Genomic DNA, 22,564 nt, shown 5'->3' on the forward strand with positions numbered 1-22,564 from the left:
TCGATCTTGGGGTTTGCCCTAGAGAAACTTATTTCTGCAAAGGAGAAGCTAAGTCTACTCATAACAGGTTGCCTAAGAGCTACCCCCCACAGAACCTCTTTTGTTGCTCAGCTGTGGCCTCTCTCTCTAAGCCAACTAGGCAAGTGAACTCACTGCCCTCCATCCTACATGGGACATGATTCCCAGGGGTGTAAATCTCTCTGGCAACATGGGACAGATATCCCAGGATGAATCAGGACCTGGTATTAAAGGATTGAGAAAGCCTTCTTGATCAAAAGGGGGAAGAGAGAAATGAGATAAAGTTTCAGTGGCTGTGAGATTTCAAACAGAGTCAAGCAGTTATCCTGGAGGTTACTCTTATGCATTATATAGATATCCCTTTTTATTTTATGGTGTATTGGAGTGGGTGGAGGGAAGTGCCTGAAGCTGTTGAGCTGTGTTCCAGTCCACAGAATGACTATGTGGTTGTAGGACCCTTGTGTCTGATATTCCTTTTGTTCAGGGTATGGACAAATGAGTAAAAAAAATATGGATTGAAAAATAAATAGATAATGGGGGGAAAGGATGGGGTAGATTGGGAAGATGGAGATACTGGTGGTCAATGAGAGGGAGGGGTAGGGTGTATGGTATATACGAGTTTTTTCTTTTCTCTTTTTATTTCTTTTTCTGGAGTGATCAAGTGTTCTGAGAGATGATCATTCTGATGGATACACAGCTATGTGATGATACTGCGAGCCATTCTTTGTACACCATGTACGGAATGTGTGTGTGTGACGATTTCTCAACAAAAATATTAATAAATAAATAAATAAATCATAAAGGAAATTGAGCAATATTTGTAATTCAATGCTAATTAAAACACTTCCTGTCAAAATTTGTGAGCAACAGTTAAAGTAATACGTAAGGAAAAGTTACAGCTTAGAATTCTTGAGGAAGAAACAGTGGAGACCACAAATCACACTAAGTTTTCAAGTCAAGAAAATGGGAAAAAGAGCAATAGGACAAATCAATGAGACAAAACATATGAAGAAAATGTTGAAATAAATTACATAGAGGATAAAAATAACAGAGAAAATAAGCAAGGTCAAAAGCCATATCTTTGGAAAGAATGATTATATGTGGACCTCAAGCAGGACTTATCAAAATGGAAAAACAAACTATATAAGAGATTTTTCAATGATAAGGATATTAAGAACAACTTAATAAATTTGAAAACAAATAAGTTGCATAAAAATCAGGGGATTTGGATTTATCAATAAATAACTAAAAATTAAAATGGTGTCCAAAGCTTCTTTCTACCCCCCAAGAAATTCAGAATCAAATGATTACATAATTAATTTTTTTAATTTAATAAAGAGTTAATATTTCTAACTCATACAAGATTTTCCAGAAAACTGAAGAAAACCAACTGTTGGCTAGCTCATTTTGAGGAACGCATATAATCTTGATTCTAAAAACAGATGAGGACATTTCACTTATGAATGCAGATGTGTAAATCTTAAATAATATATTAGCTAACTTAATCCAATAGTGTATTAAAAATCACATTATGACATAGTATGGTGTATCCTAGGAATGCAAGGATGGGTCTTCACCATAAAAGTATCTATATTAATGCATAAGGAAAGGCTAAGAAATGTGACAGCAATTGGAAGGGAAGAGATACAACCATCATTATTTGCATTTGATATGATGATCTACCAAGAAAAACCAAGAGAATTAATATTCTGTTTCATACTATAATATTTTAAATCCATACCTAGTTTCTTATCTCAATTAACCTGACAATTTTCAAAGATCTGATTACCTCCAAAGCAAGATGATTTACTTTTGAAACTTTAGCTCCAGGAAAAACGTCTCCTATAATCTTTTCAAAAATGGGGACATCTTCAGGGAGAAGTTTTGGTAAATTAGCTTCTCTCATAGTCTTGATAATGATTAGAGTTTCATCCATTTCAGAAACATCATCATTGGTGGTGCTTTAATAGTGGAAGAAAAACATAAAGAAGTTAGCAGGTATGCTTTGCTGATATTAAAGATAACCAATATTCTTTTTCAGGGGTTCTGGGTATATCCTTTTTATTTCTTCATTAACTCCAGGCTCAGATTCTTTTTTTTTTTTTTTTTTTTTTTTTTTTTTAAAGGAAAGACAGAGAGAAGGAAGGAAGGATAGAAGGAAGGAAGGAAGGAAGAAAGGGAAACATTTTTTAAACATTTTCTTGTTTTATTGTATTCTGTTTCTCCGTTTTTGTTACATGGGCTGGGGCCGGGAATCGAACCGAGGTCCTCCGGCATAGCAGGCAAGCACCTTGCCCGCTGAGCCACCGCGGCCCGCCCCAGGCTCAGATTCTTGCATTTCTTTTTCTGAGAACTGTCTGTTGATATCCTTTGCCCATTTTTCTATCTGGTTGTTGTTTTTACCAATTTTTAAAGGAAATATTTATACATTATGGAGATGAGCTATTTGCTATGTTTGTTGCAAATATCTTTTTCTTGGTTTGTCATTTGTGGTTTTTTTTTTTTTTTTTTGACCATTTATCAATCTTTTCTTTTACAGTTTCTGGATTTAAAGCCTTAGTTTGAAAGGCCTTCTGCACCCGAATGATATATAAAATGTTTTTTTCTTTAAATACTTCAATGCTTTAATTTTTTTACATTTAAATATTTGATCCTTTCAGAGTTTATCCTGCTGAATCATGTGAACCATGGTTCCAACTTCATCTTTACCCAGATGGCTGTTTAGTTTTCTGAACATCATCCTTAAAATGTCTATTCTTGTCCCGATTTATGATAGACTAAGTGCTCATATGTATTTAAGTCTATTCCAGACATTCTACTCTATTTCCTCAGTTTGCCTTTTTACTTATGAAGCAGTACTACGCTGCAAGGCCAGAAATTAAGATTCTAAAAAGTACAGCCTGGACATCTCGCAAAATCAGATGATCTTGCAATCATTAGGGCCTCAAATGATTTAACAGAAATTTCTCCTTCTCTCTCTGTCCCCTAGCCAAACAACCCTCCTGAGCATGGAGAATAGACACTAGTGTCTGCTTATCCAAGAGGACCAGGCTTCAGTTCTCTGCCAGCCTGCAAAATCACATGCACATGTGGGAAACTTACAGTCCCTCCTTGTTTACCCTACTCCCAAGTACAACTGCAGTTGACCACATATTATGTGTAGGATCCTCCTCCTCCCCTGGGTTGTATATGACTAACAAAATGCAGTCAATCTCATCTGTCCAGTATCAGGTATTATGTGTTGTTATATTTCTTAAGTTATATTTAACTTATATTTCTTAAGTTACTGCACTTCTAAACAGGGTCCTTTATTCTATTATTTGTTTTATTATGTAAAGGTAAAGCACACTTTTTAAATAATAGGCCTGTGCTGGTTTGAAAGGATGTATGGACCCTAGAAAAGCCATGTTTTAATCTAAATCCCATTTCATAAAGGCAGAATAATCCCTATTCAATACTGTATGCTTGAAACTGTAATCAGATCATCTCCCTGGAGATGTGATTTAATCAAGAGTGGTTGTTAAGATGGATTAGGTGATGACATGTCTGCACCCATTTGGATGGATCTCGATAAGTTTCTGGAGTCCTATAAAAGAGGAAAGATTTTGGAGAATGAGAGATTCAGAGAGAGCAGAGCAGAACGACATAGCCACAAGAAGCAGAGTCCACCAGCCAGCGACCTTTGGAGATGAAGAAAAAAAATGCCTCCCAGGGAGCTTCATGAAACAGGAAGCCAGGAGAAGAAGCTAGCAGATGATGCCATGCTCACCATGTGCCCTTCCAGATGAGAGAGGAACCCTGACTGTGTTCACCATGTGCCTTTCCAGATGAGAGAGAAACTGTGACTGTGTTCACCATGTGCCCCTCCACTTGAGACCGAAACCCTGAACTTCATCGGCCTTCTTGAACCACGGTATCTTTCCCTGAATGCCTTAGATTGGACATTTCTATAGACTTGTTTAATTGGGACATTTTCTCGGTCTTAGAACTATAAACTAGCAACTTATTAAATTCTCCTTTTAAAAGCCATTCCATTCCTGGTATATTGCATTCTAGCAGCTAGCAAACTAGAACAAGGCCTTATTGGGTAAGTATTCAGTGGTTTTGTGAATTTTTTCTTTTTCTTGTATATCCTTAAACAACCACTATGATATTTTACCATGACACTCTGGGGGTTTACTGTTTTAACTTATCATAACTACTTAAATGCTAAAATTATTTTCCCAATGGAAAACTTAACGTAAAACTCAACTGACCATTTAAACTTCTGTTTCTTCTTTCCAGTCATTATTAAAACTGTCTTCAGGGACCTCAGGCCAAACTCATAATGATCCTATCAAAAATTAAAGTTATTTGTGTTATTAAAGTTTCTGAAGGAAAAAAAGAGGAATAATTTAAAAATAAATGTATATATAGTAAATCATCAATCATCTCTGCTATGAAGGGTAACAGTGACATGAGTTCAAGAAACTCCCAATTCTGCTTCTAATACTCTCACTTCCCTCCCAAACTGGAGCTCCTAAGAGTCTCCATCTTAAAAGAAAGATTGACAAGTATTGAATAAATTGGTAAAGGCTAATAGTATCTAAGTGAAATTTACTCTGAAATAGAAAAAAAAATTGAAAGGATAGTAAAAAGAGGAACATTTTGGAGGTAATTTAAGTAGATGTCCAAACCATTTTAGGTTAGAAACACTCATTAGGCTGATATACCTACAACGTAACTCTGTGTGGTACTCAGATCAGCAGCATCAGGAATACCTGAGAACTCATAATAAACACAGATTCTTGAGCCCATCCTCGATCTACTGAATTAGAAACTCTGGGAATTGGCCCAGCAATTTGTTTAAATTATGCTCTCTAAATTATTTTGATGCACAATAAAGTTTGAAGACCACTGCTCTAAATGTTAAACCTATGGAGGAAAATAGTCTATAATTTAAAATAAATAATCTTTCACTCTTTCTAGATCTTGGAGGAAAGGCTTGGAACTTTGAGTCTACATATTGACTTGCACCTAAGTTGGTATATGAACTTGTGTGTGGATAGGAATTCTAGTCCCACAGTTTCCCCAGGTCATTCCTGGACTAACACTATAAACAAAATTTTTTTTTAAAGTTATTTTATACAACCACCTTAAATATTTTGAGAAAAGCTTTTCTTTACCTGTTGTGAGAGCTGTTTTCTACATAATTCATGAAGTAAAGCTAGCTTTCCAGAGAGTGATTTTGCAGCTTTGAAACCAACTGAAAACAGCATTATTTCAGCAATCATTTGATAATGGGGCACCACCATTGCCACAGGGCGAAACAGAGATTTAAAATTATCTGGGAGTTCTACTCCTCCTTTGTATCTTAAGAGGATAAGAAAAACAAACAAACACCACTTTTTGGTTTTTCAGATGAAGAACCACATAATATACTCCCCCACCCCAAGTAATTTTTTATTGGCTTTTTATGCAACCTCTATCTGAAAACAAGAAGTTTACAAGGTGGTTTATGTTGTACCTTTCATCTCCTGGTTTATCTTTTCTTCCCACAGCTCACCTCAAATCAGTTCCCTCTGATTTCCTGGACTATCAAAGCATTCAGTCACCAAATATAAACTGAAACCATTCAGCTTCCATTCCCTTTAACTACCATATTCATCCTGTCATTCTCATTAGCTTTTCTACCAGCAATGCCTTTGTGACAAATTGCTTTTTTCCTTTCTCTCTGGCTATTCATGGGGTATTAAAAGTGCCCTTTGGTCAGAAGCTTAAGGTGAGATTATTCATATGGATAAGTGTAGAGTTGTAGCTGTTTGTAAATGTATGGGTAGTTCACAGGGGTGGTAGAGGGTGAATCATATACAGTGTCAGTCAACTCCATCTGTGGGGAAGATATAAGAAAAGGATTTTGGTCTGTGCTCATTCCTCCCACAGATTCACCAATACTTACCTAGGATTCATGGTGATAAATACTGCACAAGACATATTGATACGAATTTCTTTTCCTTCCAGTATAAACCTACAATATATTACAGTATTCATCACTAAGAGAACTGTTTCCTCTAGGGCAAGGTATGTTAAAACTGCAGATGAGTTTGGGAACCTTCCTAAGACTGTGCTGCATTTAAACTCAAACAGAACAGTAACAGAAAGGGGAGAAAGAAGAGGCTCATCATTTAGCCAAAGTTGTAACCCGCTATTGAGATTTAGATATATTTGATTATGCCTGAAAAAGTCTAAAGAGCTTTTTGGGGCCTGAGGCTTGAAGGTACACAACTGAATGGGCACAGAAAAAGGAGATCGAGGAGACCCTTGGGACATAAAATAGCTCTGTAGGATGATAGAGTGGGCTTTAGCACAGATTCACTTTTATTTAAGTGACTTGGGGAACACTGGGAGTTAGAACCAATGGCATGGATATAACTGTCCTATAACTGGAAGCAGTAGTGCAGACAATGAGTGTAGTCAAAACAGGGGAGGAAGAATAATTGGGACAAAACCTGGAGACTCTCCAGATAAAAATGGGGAAAACTTGGAGGATGAGGGGTGGGAAAGAGTTGGTGAAACATGTTATTGTGACCCCCAGACATGTGAGGCTGTGAGGGTAACACAGACTATAACAGTATGGACAAAATCCATGAGTAAAGCCAGAAGGGAGTGTCCATTAATTTAAGCATTGAGTTAGAAATATTAGATTTTAATAGAAATATAACCCACAAATCCACTTACGCCCATACAGTAAATCATATGAGTTTCTGAGTTTTTGTGAATAGGAAAATTTTTTGCTTGTATTAGTAATCATTAGAAATCCTAACATAAAAATATCATTATTGTAGGGATTTTCAAGGAAAGCACATTAATTCAGAGTAAAGGTGCAGAGGGGTCTTCATGATTGTGTGCAGTAAAAAAACTTTTTTAACAAGTATACAATGCAGAATTAAAGAGAAAATTTGTCTAATTTCTTCTTTCATCCTAAAATGAAAAGGTACTGAGAGAATCAAAGGTGGAGGGAAAAAAAGTTAGAGTAACATATATTTTCACATTATGTGCCAAGTTTCTTTTGAGACAAGTACTCTTTGAGATATGTTCTTTTAAAAAAAATCCAAGCACTTATTTATTATTATTTAATAATAGTGTACTAAAAGTAAGTGCACATTGGACTTTCATTCAAAAGGTAAAGAAATAGTCAACAAATACCTGACAGAACAGCTGTCTTTTGCTGCCTTAATTGTTAGGATCTGTGAGGCAATTAATGAGAGAACTTCCACATCAATTCGATTGAACTCATCAAAACAACACCAGGATCCTGACTGAACTAGTCCAAAGAAGAATTTTCCCATTATCTTTAAAATAAGAAAGATTAATTACTGAAATTATTATAAAGATGAGAAATTTAATGGATTATTCATTTGTGCGTGTTGTTCCTATGGAACCCAAACCAAGTAAACATCTTTTGCGTTTCCTCACCTCAGGCATCATTATAGGGCTAAAAGAAGTAGTTGCTTGCATATTAGATGAGTCAACTACCCTCCTTTTCTTTTGTAAAAACCTAAAGGAGCAAACTCTGAAGCTCACAGGGACTTGCAGTCAAGGCCACAGTTTATGAATGTAGAGTGGCCCTAGACCACTCCCATGGGCACCATTTACTTCACATATTTTCCAATGGCATAACAAGGTTTTACCGCATTTTTCCAGCAGATGGTCCTGAAGTGTCTGGAGAAAGGGGCTCCTTTTTCTATCTATATCAGGCAAAAAAAACCTCCCTATGTGTTTAGGGTGAGCTGCTGGTAGGTAATGCAGATGAGTGAACCAGTCCAATTTAAGACATGGATTCTAAGCCAGGTTGGAATGGGCCCAGCAAAAGTGGGCAGTTTCTACTCAATTTCTGCCAGTTACTATGGGGCAGGCCCAGTGTGGCCAGATTATTTGGTATTCTGTGGGAAGGTGGAAATTTGAATTAAAAATTACAACAAACAACAACAAACAGAATATCTATGGGCTGAATACAGGTTGAAGGATGTCTGAACGCAATAGATTTTAGTAGGGGAAGAAGGGAAGGGATGAAAGAGAAAGAGTGAAAGAGACCCTCAGACCCAGAAAGGTATAGAAGTTGGTTCTTCCCACTGGTTAGCAGGAATCAGATCTTCTCTTTAAGTTTTTAATATTTTGCTCATCATGATTTTTTTGGCATTAATTTTTATTTTTAAAAATATTGTGTTAAAATTCTATTTTTCTTGATTTCAGGTATTTTGGCTCCCCCCTAAATTCTGCTCAGGAGGCAAGTATCTCATTCATTCTACCATAGTCCCAGTACTGTGGGCCCCACTGGAGGTCAGTTCCCAGGGAGGTGACAAGAAGCTCTATTAGGTAAGTGCCTTAAAAACAATAATTGCATCCATCAGCTAATCTATGCTTATTGATGTTTTATGTGCTAAATAAGCACTAATTGGAAATGCAGGATCTCAGAGGTAATGTACTTTCAACTGCAGTTAAAATGATGGCAATAAAATGTTATGGTTTGGACTTAAAAAAAACAAATTAAATTGCAGTGTTTTGAAACTGAGTAAATTTCTAACAGACAGGCATAGAAGTATATGAAATTTTAATAGCTTATTTAAATATTTCAGATTGTTCTGAGATATATTCTAAATGTGCAACCAAAACAAGGCTCACATAAAATTATAATCAGTATCTATATAAAATTTAACCCAACTTTTTGTGTTAATCATAATAGCCTCAGTGTACTTAATTACCTTTCCAGTGAATAAATTTCTATTCTGTTGTGTCAGTTTAAAAGAGTTAATAGCATTCAGTTTTATTAATACAATCTCTGATATGAATACTATTCTTGTTCTTTTATTTTTCAATGAATTATTTTCAATATGTGTAACAGTATTTTTTTCTAAGTATATATGATTGAGCTTTACCTTATAATCCAAGTCTTCAGAACAGTTGAAGACTACACAATGTTTGCCTAAAGACTGGGAAATTAAAAAATATTATTTTAATATATTTCTTGAGTTATGACACAAAAATATTAATGTTAAATCTACCAGAGTAATAAAATATCTTTACTTTTTTGAGAAAACTTTTGCAATAAAAAATGAATAAGAAAACCAGCTTTAGAGATTCACAAACTGCAATACAGTATAAAGGTATCTACACTGTTATAGTTTAGTTGATTAGTAAATGTAACATTAGGTCATGATTTTATACAAATCAACAAAAAGCAAAGAAAACATTCCAGTGCCACAAACTATACCATTTGCTTTCATAAGCTGTTTCTCTCTCTGCCTCTCTCCCTCCCCCCAAACCCCCACTCCCGTATTGCTCTCTCATTCTCTCTCTCTCTCTCTCTCACACACACACACAAACACATACTGCTACTAATCATAAAGGCTAGGCAAAAGTCTATTTCTTGGAATCAAAATAAATTACTCAGCAATTTAGAGCAAAACTACCCTTCATATGTCAGTAGACTAGCAGAGTGAAAGTGTAAAGATTACAAAGCATATTTTGGCTTACTGAAATCTCAAGTCTCAGCACACAATAGGCATTCACAAATTAATTGATGAATTGGACAAATTAATGACTATGCTTGCTAAATGCTATGAACATCTTAATAGCAGGAATGGTCTAAATTTAAGGTGCCATTAAAGTTTTCATGTTTAAAAAAAAAAGAAGTTTTTATTCTGGATATAGAAATTCACTTACTTTTGCTAGACCTTTGACAGTCTCAGTTTTTCCTGCACCAGCTGGACCAGCAGGGCAGCCTCCTAGATTCCAGTGTAGTGCTCCAGTGAGAGTTAGCCAGCATCGGGCTGTGAGAGGAGTGATAATCAATCTTGGGGAACAGCCCAAGTACTCATAGCCATAAGTAAAGCTGGCACCTCCTTGAGATAAATAACACAACTTTTGTTTTTCATTCCATTTATATTGCAAATGTCTGGAAACAATATTTTAAATGCTCATAAAAACTGGGCAGAATTATTTGCATTACATTTATTCACATGCAGATACACAATAAAAATTTACAGTGGCATAAAGATTAAAACAAAGAAATCAAAACATTAAAATGAAATGAAAAGAGTAGCACATAATCTAACACAACCTGTCTGGACAGATCATTCAAAAAATCCAAACACAGGGAGTCCAGAATAAGAATGACGGCCTTTAATCCTGCATAGATTAATGTAATGCCTGAAAACATCCCAGAGTATATTAAGCAGATAATCAAAAAGTATTGGCAAAGTCCCTTGAGGAATGGGAGGAAAAATATGGAACTATGTAAACCTTACTATTGGGAAATCCCCTGATACTATGTCAAACATTAGGGACACTCAAATCAATAGGCCAAGCCCTTGATCTTGAGGCTTGCTCCGGGAAGCTTATGTATGAAGCAGAGAAGCATAGCCTCCCTATAGGTATACCTAAGAAATTACTTCCAGAGGACCTCTTTTGTTGCCTGTCTCTCTCAAAGCCCAACTCTTCAAGTGAAACCATTGCCCTTCTTGTGGGACATGACACCCAGGGCTGAAAGCCTCCCTGGCCTGGAGATGACCCCCAGAGATAAGCCTGGCCCTGGCACCATGGGACCAACACTGCCATCCTGACCAAAAGGGGGGAAAGATATGTAGCAAATAAGGTATCAGTGGGTGACAGAGTTCAAAATGAGTGGACAGGCTACTCTGGAGGTCACTCTTATGCAAGCTTCAGTTAGACATTGCTACCTATCATAGCTTGCCAAATCCCAATCAAAGCCATTCCTGCCAATCCTAAAGAACACCTACGGCATTATATAAGATTCTACAAAGGTTCTATGCACTAGGCTAAATTTTCAGAAACCTACAACCTCCAGATGGGTCCCTAGGCCAGATAAGTCCTGAAATGCAGATGGGCCAACCTCTCCAGAACATAAACTAGTTCCATCCCCTAGCCCATATTATCGACAGTTCCTACCAACATGGAAAAGTTAGAATGACCATAGCCCAAATACCCCTAAACTCCATGTATGGTGGAGTTATACAAAGAAGGCAGGGTTTAACAAATGAGTATGACTGCTGAATCATTATACTGATGTTTATTTTAGTCTCCAGTGTCCTGGAGCTGCTAGTAGTAAAAATCTAAAAATGTGCATACCAAACACTGAAATCTGCTCTACAACTAATTGCTGTGATGTATTTGAAATATATTGCTTTTTTGCATATATGTTATTTATCACAAAAAAGAAAGAAAATGTCAATTGTGATGATAAATCCACAGCTATATGATGATATTGTGAACCATTGATTGTACACTTTGGATGAATCCATGGTATATGAATATAAAATATATATCAATAAAATATAAATAAAGAAGAAAAGAATCAAATGAAAAGAGTGAAGTAAAATTCAACAATGATTAGTGATGAATAGAACTTTGAAGGCTACAAACATTTGAGCACTTTTCCCTTTTCCTTATTGAATGATGCTCTTTGGTGTGCTTTTGTCAGCTTAAATGGAGGATTTATTACATAAGAAACAGTCTTATGAAATGTATATGGTTTCCAATAAGAATGTGGTTGAAGAAATCGTTTATTATACCCTGGACACTTATTATAAGGTACTTGAGATAAATGCTATTTGTTCTATGTAACATCAATAATCGTACTTTGGAGAAGCTGACTTGTATTTATCTTACGGACGCTATGAATTATGTAATTGGCCATAAATGTTCCCCTCTACAAGGCTTTGAATTAAATTTGTGACTCATTATAGAATTAGGGTATGCATTCTTGACTCTTTTTTTAATGTTCCTACTAGTGCTGACTCAATTCTCAAAATGAACACATTTGGACACTATTAAAGGAGAAATATTAAAGAATATTTTGAAATAATTTTACATTTTGATATTTGTATATAGCATTAAAGCATGATCATGGGAAAAATCATCCCTAGACATTTTTAATAGTTTTAGTGCTATTTTGTTTTGTATCATAAGTAGAGGTAGGCACAATATCTTTTCAGAATTTATGGCTACTAAAGGTCTTATTCAGGTATTCGTTTTCATCCTTGTTTGCTGTTCATCTCTCAATCCACTTTCAATTCCTGCTATCATTTAGCATTTCATCTATCATCATAAGCCTTTTTAAATACTGGGGCAAGGCAGATTATAAAGAAATCTAAAAATTGAGTAAATTTTAAGAATACAATTTAAACTTAAAAGTCTAAGTTAAAATAATTTAAAAATTTTAAAATATAAATCACCACCTTTCAAAAGCTCAGATAAAAAAGCAAATAAAAGAAAAAAGAATTGAAGAAATGAATTTTTAAAAAAAGCATTTTACTATCCTAAAAGACTAGCATTTTATTATGATTCAAATACTAAAACATAAAAAATAATTTCCACAGCATTAGCCTATATTATCTTTCTCTACACAGAGGGTCCCAAACCAAACCTTTGGTTCACAGTATCTTTAACATTTTGATAATTTCTTCATGATAGCCTGAGGCCCAAACTTTGTTAGGTCCAAAACAGCTTAATAAGCAATTCTGTCTTAATGACTCAGTAGCTATTTTGAAAATATTATACAAATAAATTGAAAGAAAAAATAATTTTTATTTCTTTCTTAAATAACCACAGTTACTTACTAATGGGATGTGTATGCCTGTTATGCATTGTACAACTTCTCAAATCTTGGAATCAGATTGCTCTTTACCACCCTCATTTCCTGTACCACATGGATTTTCATGCAATATTTGTTCTTTGTTAAAAGAAACTGCTAAAAAGCTAGTTTTGTAAAATTAAAATTCACTGAAAGGTAAGAAGTATGACATGTTAAAATTGTGAACTGCCTTGAGCTAGTCATTTGGTTGATGTCTAACAGATATTGTATATCTCTGTGATTCCCTCAGAAATTTAAAATATTTTCAGTGCCTCTGTGAATTCCCTATAGTGCCTTGGGGCACCTTGGCACACGGTTTGGAAATCATGGCCCTAGGCTCATCAGAATCTTCTCTTTCTAGATTATTTTCCTATATATGCTCCTAACACATTTTCATTTTCACTTTTAAAGGGAGCTAATAGAAAGTAATAATGACATACTAGTCTTTTTGCAGGGTGATGATTCAGAAACATCTCTTTGCCAATTAAGTATACAATTATACTTTTGGGTAATATGAACATGTCAATATATATCAAATATAAAGTACACAGGTAAAATATATATTCAGCAGTGGTGTCAGTCAAATACATCTGCTTCTTTCTGCTCCATTTTCCACACAGTTTAAAGGAAACTGTCATATCTAATATAAGGAAATTTATGCTAATTGCAGAATGTGTTAAAAATTAACTTTTCTTGGGAATTAAAGACCCAATAGTTAAAGAGGCATTTGTTTTTCCATGAACAGAGGAAGCCTTTAGAAATAAAATTAATTCAAATTTTGAAATGTGATATTTATTATAGGAATCTTATGCTTGATTTCCTTGTCTCACCAAGGTTAGCAGATTCTTTTTCTATACTTTCATATTAACTAATTGATCCTGGGTAGGAGGAAGGGTTTTGAGTTAGAGAATTGGCTGGAAGAATTCTCTGATTTGTTTTTCAACTTAACCTGTTCCAGACCGACAGAACACTCGGCAAAGAAGAGGCTTGGAGTGGAGCTTCTGTTTCTATTATTGAAAATTACTGCCTTTCTGGCTGAAAGGCAACAAGGGAAAATACAGATATTAGAAAAGCATAATCAGACCAGGTATATATAAAGCAGAAAGAAGTTAAGAATCAGGGGGAGGAGGTACACTGAAAAAGAGAAGGAAGAAAGCACAGGAATATAACACTCAAATTGTTACAGTTTGCTTAGAATTTCTTTAAAACCCAGAAAACTAGAGTTTGAGTTTGACAAAATTTGAGGAAGATAATCAATTTACCTTGGGAAGGGTATGTAAGAAGTCATCTTTTCTAGTTATAATTTAAATGTACCTACCTTGTCCATTCAAAATCCTCTGCATCGAAGATATTTTTATGTAGTAAATCTCTCACTATATCTCTACAGTGAGCATAAATGGTAAGCAATGCCCCTAGTACAGCTTTTGTTCGACAGTTACTAGGATTTAGCACTATCAAGTCTGCAACCTCTTCTAGGTAACATATTATACGATCATTGACTTTTTCCAACTCTTCTCTTGAATGGGAACTCAAAAAGCTTTGGACGCAATCATTATAAAACATGATCTGGCTCTGAAAAATTCAAAATATGATAATTGAAGACAATTTTATTGTAAGTTAAAACAGATGTATTTATGAAATCTATGTGGCTTGTCACATGTGTCTGTGAAAGAGAAACTACATATCTGAGCTTTAAAAATTGAATTCTGATTCTATAGGGACCATCTAGATTAATAAATTAAAACATTATTGACCAATATTTACATTTTCTAAATCTTACATTCTTAATTCATTCTTCATTATTAGGCTAAGTAATAACCTGGCGACAGTAGCAACAACAGAAAACTCCAAGAATGAAATTAATCCTATTTCCTCTGTGGAATACAGAAGTCATTCACATAACTAGAACTTGTTAAGTCAGTGTGCTGGTTTGAAAGGATGTATGCCCCTAGAAAAGCCATGTTTTAATTAAAATCCCATTTGTAAAGGGATTTTGTTCACCATGTGCCTTTCTAGATAAGAGATAAGAGAGAAACTGTGACTGTGTTCGCCATGTGCCTCCCACTTGAGAAAGAAACCCTGAACTTCATCAGCCTTCTTGAACCAATGTATCTTTCCCTGGATGCCTTAGACTGGAAATTTCTATAGATTTGCTTTAATTGGGACATTTTCTTGGCCTTAGAACTGTAAACTAGCAACTTATTAAATTCCCCTTTTTAAAATCCATTCTGTTTCTGGTATAGTGCATTCCAGCAACTAGCAAACCAGACAGTCAGTAATCTTAATTTTCCGAAAGTGTATTAATTTGTTATTTTATTCATCTTTTGACACTCATTCTTCCCACACATATCAGACATATACAACTTCTGTTGAGTTTGTTAGGATAATAAAGAATCATTAACTGGAAACATGGAGCTAAAGAGAAAGAATATTTAGGCAAAAAATTGAAAATATAATGAGTCAAAAGGAAAGAACAGTTAAAGAGACCCTCAAAAAAAATGAAAGCAAGAACAACTGTCAGACAGAAGAAGAGTACACAAAGGAATGGGACAGCAGGGAAGGTAGTTAAAAGATAAAGAGAGAAACTTCTGGTGACTAAGATGGTAGTATAAGACATTCTAAGGAATTCAAAAAATCTTTGAATAATTACCAAAAACTGGCAGAGCCCCTTTCTCAAAACAGAGGATTTCAGTAACTGGGAGAGTGCCAATTCAAGAAAACACAGCTTTAGAAGTGGTAGGAGAAGATTGTGGCACAATTGCTGACTTCTCTGCCACCCCCTCTCCATCACAGTGTGGAACCGGCTTGAATTGCCATTGTTGGTCCCTAGTCCAGTGCATTTGGAGGCACCTGTATCTCTGTGCCAATCTATCAAGTGGCAGCCTGAATAGTGAACCAGAAAACATCTCTGACTTAACCTCCCCAGACTTGACCCCAGGCATAAGCAATGTGAGGACAGCTAAAGCAGGGTAAGGAACAAGTAAATTAAAGCTGCCTGGGTAAAGGACTAGCATCTTGAAGGCAAATAACAGAACACTTACAAGGGAGGAAAGTCTATTTCTTGGGAGTAGAGGTGACATTTCTATAAACAGGAGGATTCCTAAAGCCATGAGTGAGCACTCTGCTTTCACCTTGGACTGATCTTTTTGATAGGAGGGTTAAACTCTGAAAGAGAAACCAGCCAATACATAGCCAATTTACAGACTGTGAAATATGTTTTTTCTGTTTGTGTTAGCTAGAGACTCAAAGAAACCTCTGTCTTAACACTAACTGTATTCAAACTTAAGGAATAGGTAGCTGAGGGATTAAGTCACTGAGTTAACACTTTAAAATACTGGCATGAACAGTGTTCTCATTTGTTAGCTTTTAAAAAGGAGAATTTATTAAGTTGCTAGTTTACAGTTCTATAGCCATGGAAATGTCCCAACTAAAGCAAGTCTATAGAAATGTCCAAGCTAAGGCATCCAGGGAAAAATAACTTGGTTCAAGAAGGCCGATGACGTTCAGGTTTTCTCTGTCAACTGGAAAGGCACATGGCAAACATGGTGACATCTGCTAGCCTCCTCTCCAGTCTTCTTGTTTCATGAAGCTCCCCCAGGGGCATTTTCCTTCTTCATCTCCAAAGGTCTCTACTGCGTGGGCTCTCATGGTTCTCATGGCTCTCTTCAAAATGTTTCCTCTTTTAATGGATTCCAGTAAACTGGAAGGGTGGAGTCATATCTCCCTCTAATCAAAGGTTAATATCCACAATTGGATGAGTCACATCTCCTTGAAGATAATCTAATCAAGCTTCCAACTTTTAGTGGTGAATTAAAAGAAAAGCTACCTCTACAAGATGGGATCAGGATTAAAGCATGGCTTTTCTAGGGTACATCATCTTTTCAAACCAGCACAAACAGTGTGCAATAAAAGATAACAAGAAAAACAAAGAAACAGGAAATGATGGCCTATCCAGTGGATAAACACAATTCAGAAACCATAATGAAGAAGACCAGACTTTGGACATACTAGACAAATACTTTAAAAAAACGATCTGGGGCAGGCCATGGTGGCTCAGCAGGCAAGAATGTTTGCCTGCCATGCCAGAGGACCCGGGTTTGATTCCCGGTGACTGCCCATGTAAAAAAATATATATATATATCTTCAGAATACTCACAGAGATAATGGAGATTACAGAGAAAGAATGAAAGGATATCAGGAAAAAGATGAATGAAAATATGAGACTCTCAAAAAGAGAAATTTTCGAAAGGAACCAAACAGAAATACTGGTGGTGTTGACCACAATAACTGAAAGGAAAAATTCTCTAGAGAGTTTCAACAGCATATTGGAGGTGCAAGAAGAAAGAATCAGTGAACCTGAAGACAAGGCAATTGAATGATGTGGGTCGAGGAGCAGAAAGAAAACAGAATGAAAAAGACTGAACAGAGTGTAAGAGACCTGTGGGACATCATCAAGCATATACTGAAGCTCCAGAAGGAGAAGAAAGAGAGAAAGGGACAGAAGGAATATTCAAAGAAATAATGAAAGATAACTTGCCCCCAATTTTTTAAAATATTTTTTTATTAAAGAAGTTAGGTTTAGAGAAAAATCATGCAGAAAATACAGAGTTCCCATATGCACCCCTACACACGCAGTTTTTGTTATTATTGACACTTTGCATTAGTGTAGTTCCTTTGTAACAATGGATGAAAGAAGATTATTATAACTGTACTATTAACTAGAGTCCATAGTCTACCTTAGGGTTCACTGTGTTGTTCAGACCAATGGTTTTGTTGTTGTTGTTTGCCTGGGCAGGCACCAGGAATGGAACCCAGGTTTCCAGCATGGCAGGTAAGAACTCTGCCTGCTGACCCACCATGGCCCACCCCAGACCACTGGTTTTCATTTTTCAATTTTTTCTAGTAACAGATATGCATTCTAAAATTTTCCTTTTAACCACATTCAAATATATAATTCAATGGTGTTAATTATATTCACAATGTTGTGCAACCATTGCCACCATCCATTACCAAAATCTCTCAGTCACCCCAAATAAAAACTCTGTACTAATTAAGCATTAACTCCCAATTTCCTACCCCGACCCTGGCTCCTGTTAGTCTATATTATACTTTCTGACTTCAAAACTTTGCTTATTCTAATTATTTCATATTAGTGAAGTCATACAATATTTGCCCTTTTGTATCTGGCTTATTCCACTCAACATGATGTCTTCAAGTTCATCCATGTTGTAGCATGCTGAACACTTCATTCTTTTTTTGGCTGAATAATATTCCAGTGTATGTAGATATAACACTTTATTTATTCATTTATTGATCAATGGACAGTTGGGTTGTTACCATCTTTTGGCAATTGCAAATACTACTACTATTTAACATCAGTGAGCAAATATGAGTCCTTGCTTTCAGTTCTTTTGGGTAAATACCTAGAAGTGGGATTCCTGGGTCATATGGTAATTCTACATTTAACTTTCTAAGGAATCATTAAACTGTTTTCCACAGCAGTTGCCCTATTTCACATTCCCACCAAAAATGAATGAGTGTACCTGCTTCTTTGCATCCTCTCCAATACTTGTTATTTTCTGTTTTCATTTTTATTAATAGTAGCATTCTAGTGGTTGTGAAATGGTATCTCATTGTGGTTTTGATTTGCATTTCCCTAATGGCTAATGATGTTGGGCATCTTCTCATGTGCTTTTCAGCCATTTGTATTTCTTTAGAAAAATGTCTATTCAAGTTCTTTGCCCATTTTTTAACTGGCATTTTAAAATTGGGTTGTTTGTTGAGTGTTAAGATTTCTTTTTATATACAGGATATTAAACCCTTATCAGATATATGGTTTCCAAATATTTTCTCCCATTCTGTAAGTTGACTTTTTACGTTCATGATTAAGGTCCTTTGAGGAAGAAAAGTTTTTATGAAGTCGCAGTTATCTATTTTTCTTTTGTCACTTGTGCTTTGGGTGCAAACCCTAGGAAATCGGTGCTAAACACGAGCTCCTAAAGATGTTAACCTATACTTTTTTCTAGGTGTTTTACTGTTTGGGTTCTTACATTTAGGTCTTTGATCCATTTTCAATTAAATTTTGTATTTGATGTGAGATAGGGATCCACCTTCATTCTTCTGCATATGGACACCCAGTTTTCCCAGCATCATTTGTATAACAGACTATTCTTTTCTAATTAAGTGGACATGGTATCCTTCTCAACAATCAATTAAACATAATGTGAGAACTTAATACTGAAATCTCAATTTGATTCCATTGGTCTATATGTCTGTTCTTGTGCCAGTAGCATGTTGTAACTTTCTAATGAGTTTTCAAATTAGGAACTGTTAGTCCTCTGACTTTATTCTACGTTTTCAAGGTGGCTTTCTCTATTCAGGACTCTTTACTCTTTCATATAACTTTGATGAGTAGCGTTCCCATTTCCGCAAAGAAGACTGTTGAAAATCTGATTTGGATTGCACTGAACCTATAAATCACTTTTAGGCAGAATTGATACCTTAACAATATTTACTCTTGCAATCTATGATCATAGAATGTCCTTCCATTTATTTCTTCTTTGATATTTTTTAGCAATGTTTTGTCATTTCCAGTGTCCTTTACATCCTTGGTTAATTTCATTCCTGGACATATGATTCTTTTAGTTGCTTTTGTAAATAGATTTTTTCTTGCTTTTCTCTTCAGATTGTTCATTACTGGTATATAGAAACCCTCCTGATTTTTGCTTGTTCATCTTGTACACTCCCCCCACCCTTCACTGAATACATTTTGTATTAGTTAGGGTTGTCTAGAGAAACAGAATCAACAGGGAACACTTGCAAATATAAAATTTACAAAAGTGTCTCATGTGACCATGGGAACGCAGAGTCCAAAATCCGCAGGGCAGACTGTGAAGCCGACGATTCCAGTGGAGGGTCTGGATGAACTCCACAGGACAGGCTTGCCAGCCAAAGCAGGAAGAGAGCCTGTCTCTTCTGCCTTAAAAGGCTTCCAGTGATTAGACTGAGCAACACTCATTGCAGAAGATACTCCCCTTGGCTAATTACAAATGGAATCAGCTGTGGATGCAGCTGACGTTATCACGATCTAATTCTATGAAATGTCCTCATTGCAACAGACAAGCCAACACTTGCCCAACCAGACAAACAGGTACTACCACTTGGCCAAGTTGACACATGAACCTGAGCATGACACATTTATTTGCTTTAATATCTTTCTTATGTAATTTTCAGGACTTTCTTTATATAGGACCATGTCATCTGCAAATAGGGAAAGTTTTACTTTTTCTTTTCCAACATAAATGCCTTTTTTTTTTTTGGTGCCTAACTGTTTTGGCTACAACTTCTAGAACAATGTTCAAAAACAGTGACGACAATGGGCATCTTTTCCTTGATCATGATCTTAGAAGGAAAACTTTCATTATTTTACCTTTGAGTATAATGTTAGCTGTGTGTTTTTCATCTATACCCTTCAACATGTTGAAGTTTTCTTCTATTTCTATTTTCCTAAGTATTTTTATGAAGAAGTGATACTGGATTTTGTTATGTTCTCTTTCTGCATCAATGGAGATGATGGTGTGTTTTTCCCCCTTCCTTCTATTAATGTGTTGCATTACATTAATTGAATTTCTTATATTGAACTCTCCTTACATACCTGGGATAAATCCCATTTGATCATAGTTTATAATTCTTTTAATGTGCTGAATTCAGTTTACTAGCATTTTGTTGAGGGTTTTGCATCTATATTCATATGGGATATTGGTCTGTAATATTCTTTTCTAGTGGTGCTTTTATCTGGCTTTGGTATTAGGGTGATGTTGATTTCATAGAATGAGTTAAGGAGGTATGCCAGTATGAATCTGTTGTATACCCCAGAAAAGCCAAGTTCTTTAATCCTTATTCAATATTTCTGGGTGGGACCTTTCTGGTTGTTTCCACGGAGATGTGACACACCCAATTGTGGGTGGTAACTTTTGCTTAGATGGTTTCCATTGAGATATGCCTCGACCCACCTAGGTGGGGTTGCTTCCTGGAGCCCTTTAAGAGGAACCATTTTGGAAAAAGCTTTAGAACCTATACAACCAGAGACCTTTGCAGATGAAGAAGGAAAATGCCCTGGGGGAGCTTCATGAAACAGGAAGCCTGGAGAGAAAGCTAGCAGATGTTTCCATGTTCACCATGTGCCTTTCCAGTTGAGAGAGAAACTCTGAACATCATCGGCCTCTTGAATCAAGGAATATTTCCCTAGATGCCTTAGATTGGACATTTCTATAGCCCTGCTCCAATTTGGACATTGTCACAGCCTTAGAACATGTAAACTTGCAACTTAAACTCCCCTTTTTAAAAGCCATTCTGTTTCTGGTATATCGCATTCTGGCAGTTGCAACAGGAGGGTTCCCTTCTCTAATTTTTTGGAAGAGTTTGAGCAGAACTTATATTAATTCTTTTTTGAAATGTTTGGTAAAATTCATTATGAAGCAATCTGGTTCCAGGCTTATCTTTGTTGTGAAGTTTTTTATTACTGATCTCAATCTCTTTACTCGTTATAGGTTCGTTGAGATCTATTTCATCTTGAGCAACCATTGAAAACTTGGTGTTATCACTCTGTGTTTTTGCCTGCAAGCAATAGAAAGTCATGCTTTCTTACTGGTGTTGTGGGGTCACAATTAGCAGGTCAGTAGGAAGCTAGAGATTGAGGCTTGGGAAGTCGACAGTAGCAAGAATCTGTACCTGGCAGCAGCAACCAGTTAGGGTCATGCTACAGAAAAGTTTTGTCCAAATGCCACTGCACTGCTGTCTTGATAAATTCAAGACTCAGAGTCAGGTGAAATCACCCAGATGGCCAAGTCTACTCTCTAGGCTCTGTCATTACAGGCTAAGAGAGGATTTGGTCCCTATGAGGGAGAATTGGTTTCTTTAGTGGGTGGTATGCTCTTCATCTCATCAAGACTACATACATTGAGGAATTCCCTCCAAAGAAATCTTATGAAGCTAATAGGAATAGAATGGGTATAGATGCCCAATAGGGAAAACATTCAGTATACCCAAGGAATGGAAACATTTGGATCACAAAATCAAGCCCCAACCTGCATTTTGTATTAGAAAAAATGAATGTTCAAAAATTTAGAAAATATTTCCAGCTATTACTCATAATAAAGAATATTATTTCATAAAATTTTGTTTCCGTTATCTAATTAATTTATTAATCTGGGTCACAATATAAAATGTATTCCTATAGGCCAAGATGAAAGATTGACAGCTACTGATTTAAGAGAAAAGGCATATGTGAAAGATATTTTCATTTAGTGTGGATAGACAAGAAAAAAGCATACAAATCAATAAGTAAGAAAAATTTCAGATAATAAATAAGTAATATGTAAGTAACATTGGTAATAATTTATTAAGTGAATAGTGAAGAGGTTTTTTTTGTTATTGTTACTGTTTTTTAACAAAAGAGGTCAGAGGAAGAGAAGTTTTGTAGAGAATAGAGTTCCAAGGGAAGATAATTTTTTGGGGTGATGGTGGTGCATGGTCTGGGAATCGAACCTGGGTCTTCTGCATGAAAGGCAGGCATTCTAACCACTGAACTACCCATGTACCGGGGAAGAGAATATTTTAAGTGGGAGAATATGTGTATGGAAAACACTGTCCATTGCTTACTTAACATCCATTCCTCTCTTCCCTTATTCTTTTCAAAAACAACTTTGGTTTATTCAAATAGCATCAGAAAGTCTTTGATTTCAAAGAAGAGTAGGCTCTTCTTCCAGCCCGAAAGAGAGAATCACTATTAGTTAAATCAGTAATGGTAATTCTATTTTCTCTTATATAGTACATAGGCTAAGGACAGCTTTAGATCAGTTTGGCATTGAAATGTAAGCAGAAATCTTCTGGATGGGACTTCTGGCAATGGAAATC

At 35.8% G+C, this 22,564-nt stretch overlaps 1 protein-coding gene across 1 annotated transcript in view; it reads right to left on the reverse strand.

Annotated features, from left to right (window-relative positions):
* The window catches only part of DNAH14 (dynein axonemal heavy chain 14), a gene marked incomplete at its 5' end in the record, with an annotated part of 509,245 nt that overhangs the window by 264,478 nt on the left and 222,203 nt on the right, over nucleotides 1-22,564 (reverse strand). Inside the window, 8 exons of the mRNA XM_077129892.1 lie at nucleotides 1,808-1,979; nucleotides 4,275-4,351; nucleotides 5,184-5,370; nucleotides 5,957-6,025; nucleotides 7,204-7,349; nucleotides 8,934-8,987; nucleotides 9,721-9,952; nucleotides 13,968-14,221. Coding sequence (XP_076986007.1) covers nucleotides 1,808-1,979; nucleotides 4,275-4,351; nucleotides 5,184-5,370; nucleotides 5,957-6,025; nucleotides 7,204-7,349; nucleotides 8,934-8,987; nucleotides 9,721-9,952; nucleotides 13,968-14,221 — 1,191 coding nt within the window. The remainder of the gene's footprint in view (nucleotides 1-1,807; nucleotides 1,980-4,274; nucleotides 4,352-5,183; nucleotides 5,371-5,956; nucleotides 6,026-7,203; nucleotides 7,350-8,933; nucleotides 8,988-9,720; nucleotides 9,953-13,967; nucleotides 14,222-22,564) is intronic.

This window comes from Tamandua tetradactyla, chromosome 2, assembly GCF_023851605.1.
Source record: "Tamandua tetradactyla isolate mTamTet1 chromosome 2, mTamTet1.pri, whole genome shotgun sequence".
In the NCBI taxonomy this organism is placed as follows: domain Eukaryota; kingdom Metazoa; phylum Chordata; class Mammalia; order Pilosa; family Myrmecophagidae; genus Tamandua; species Tamandua tetradactyla.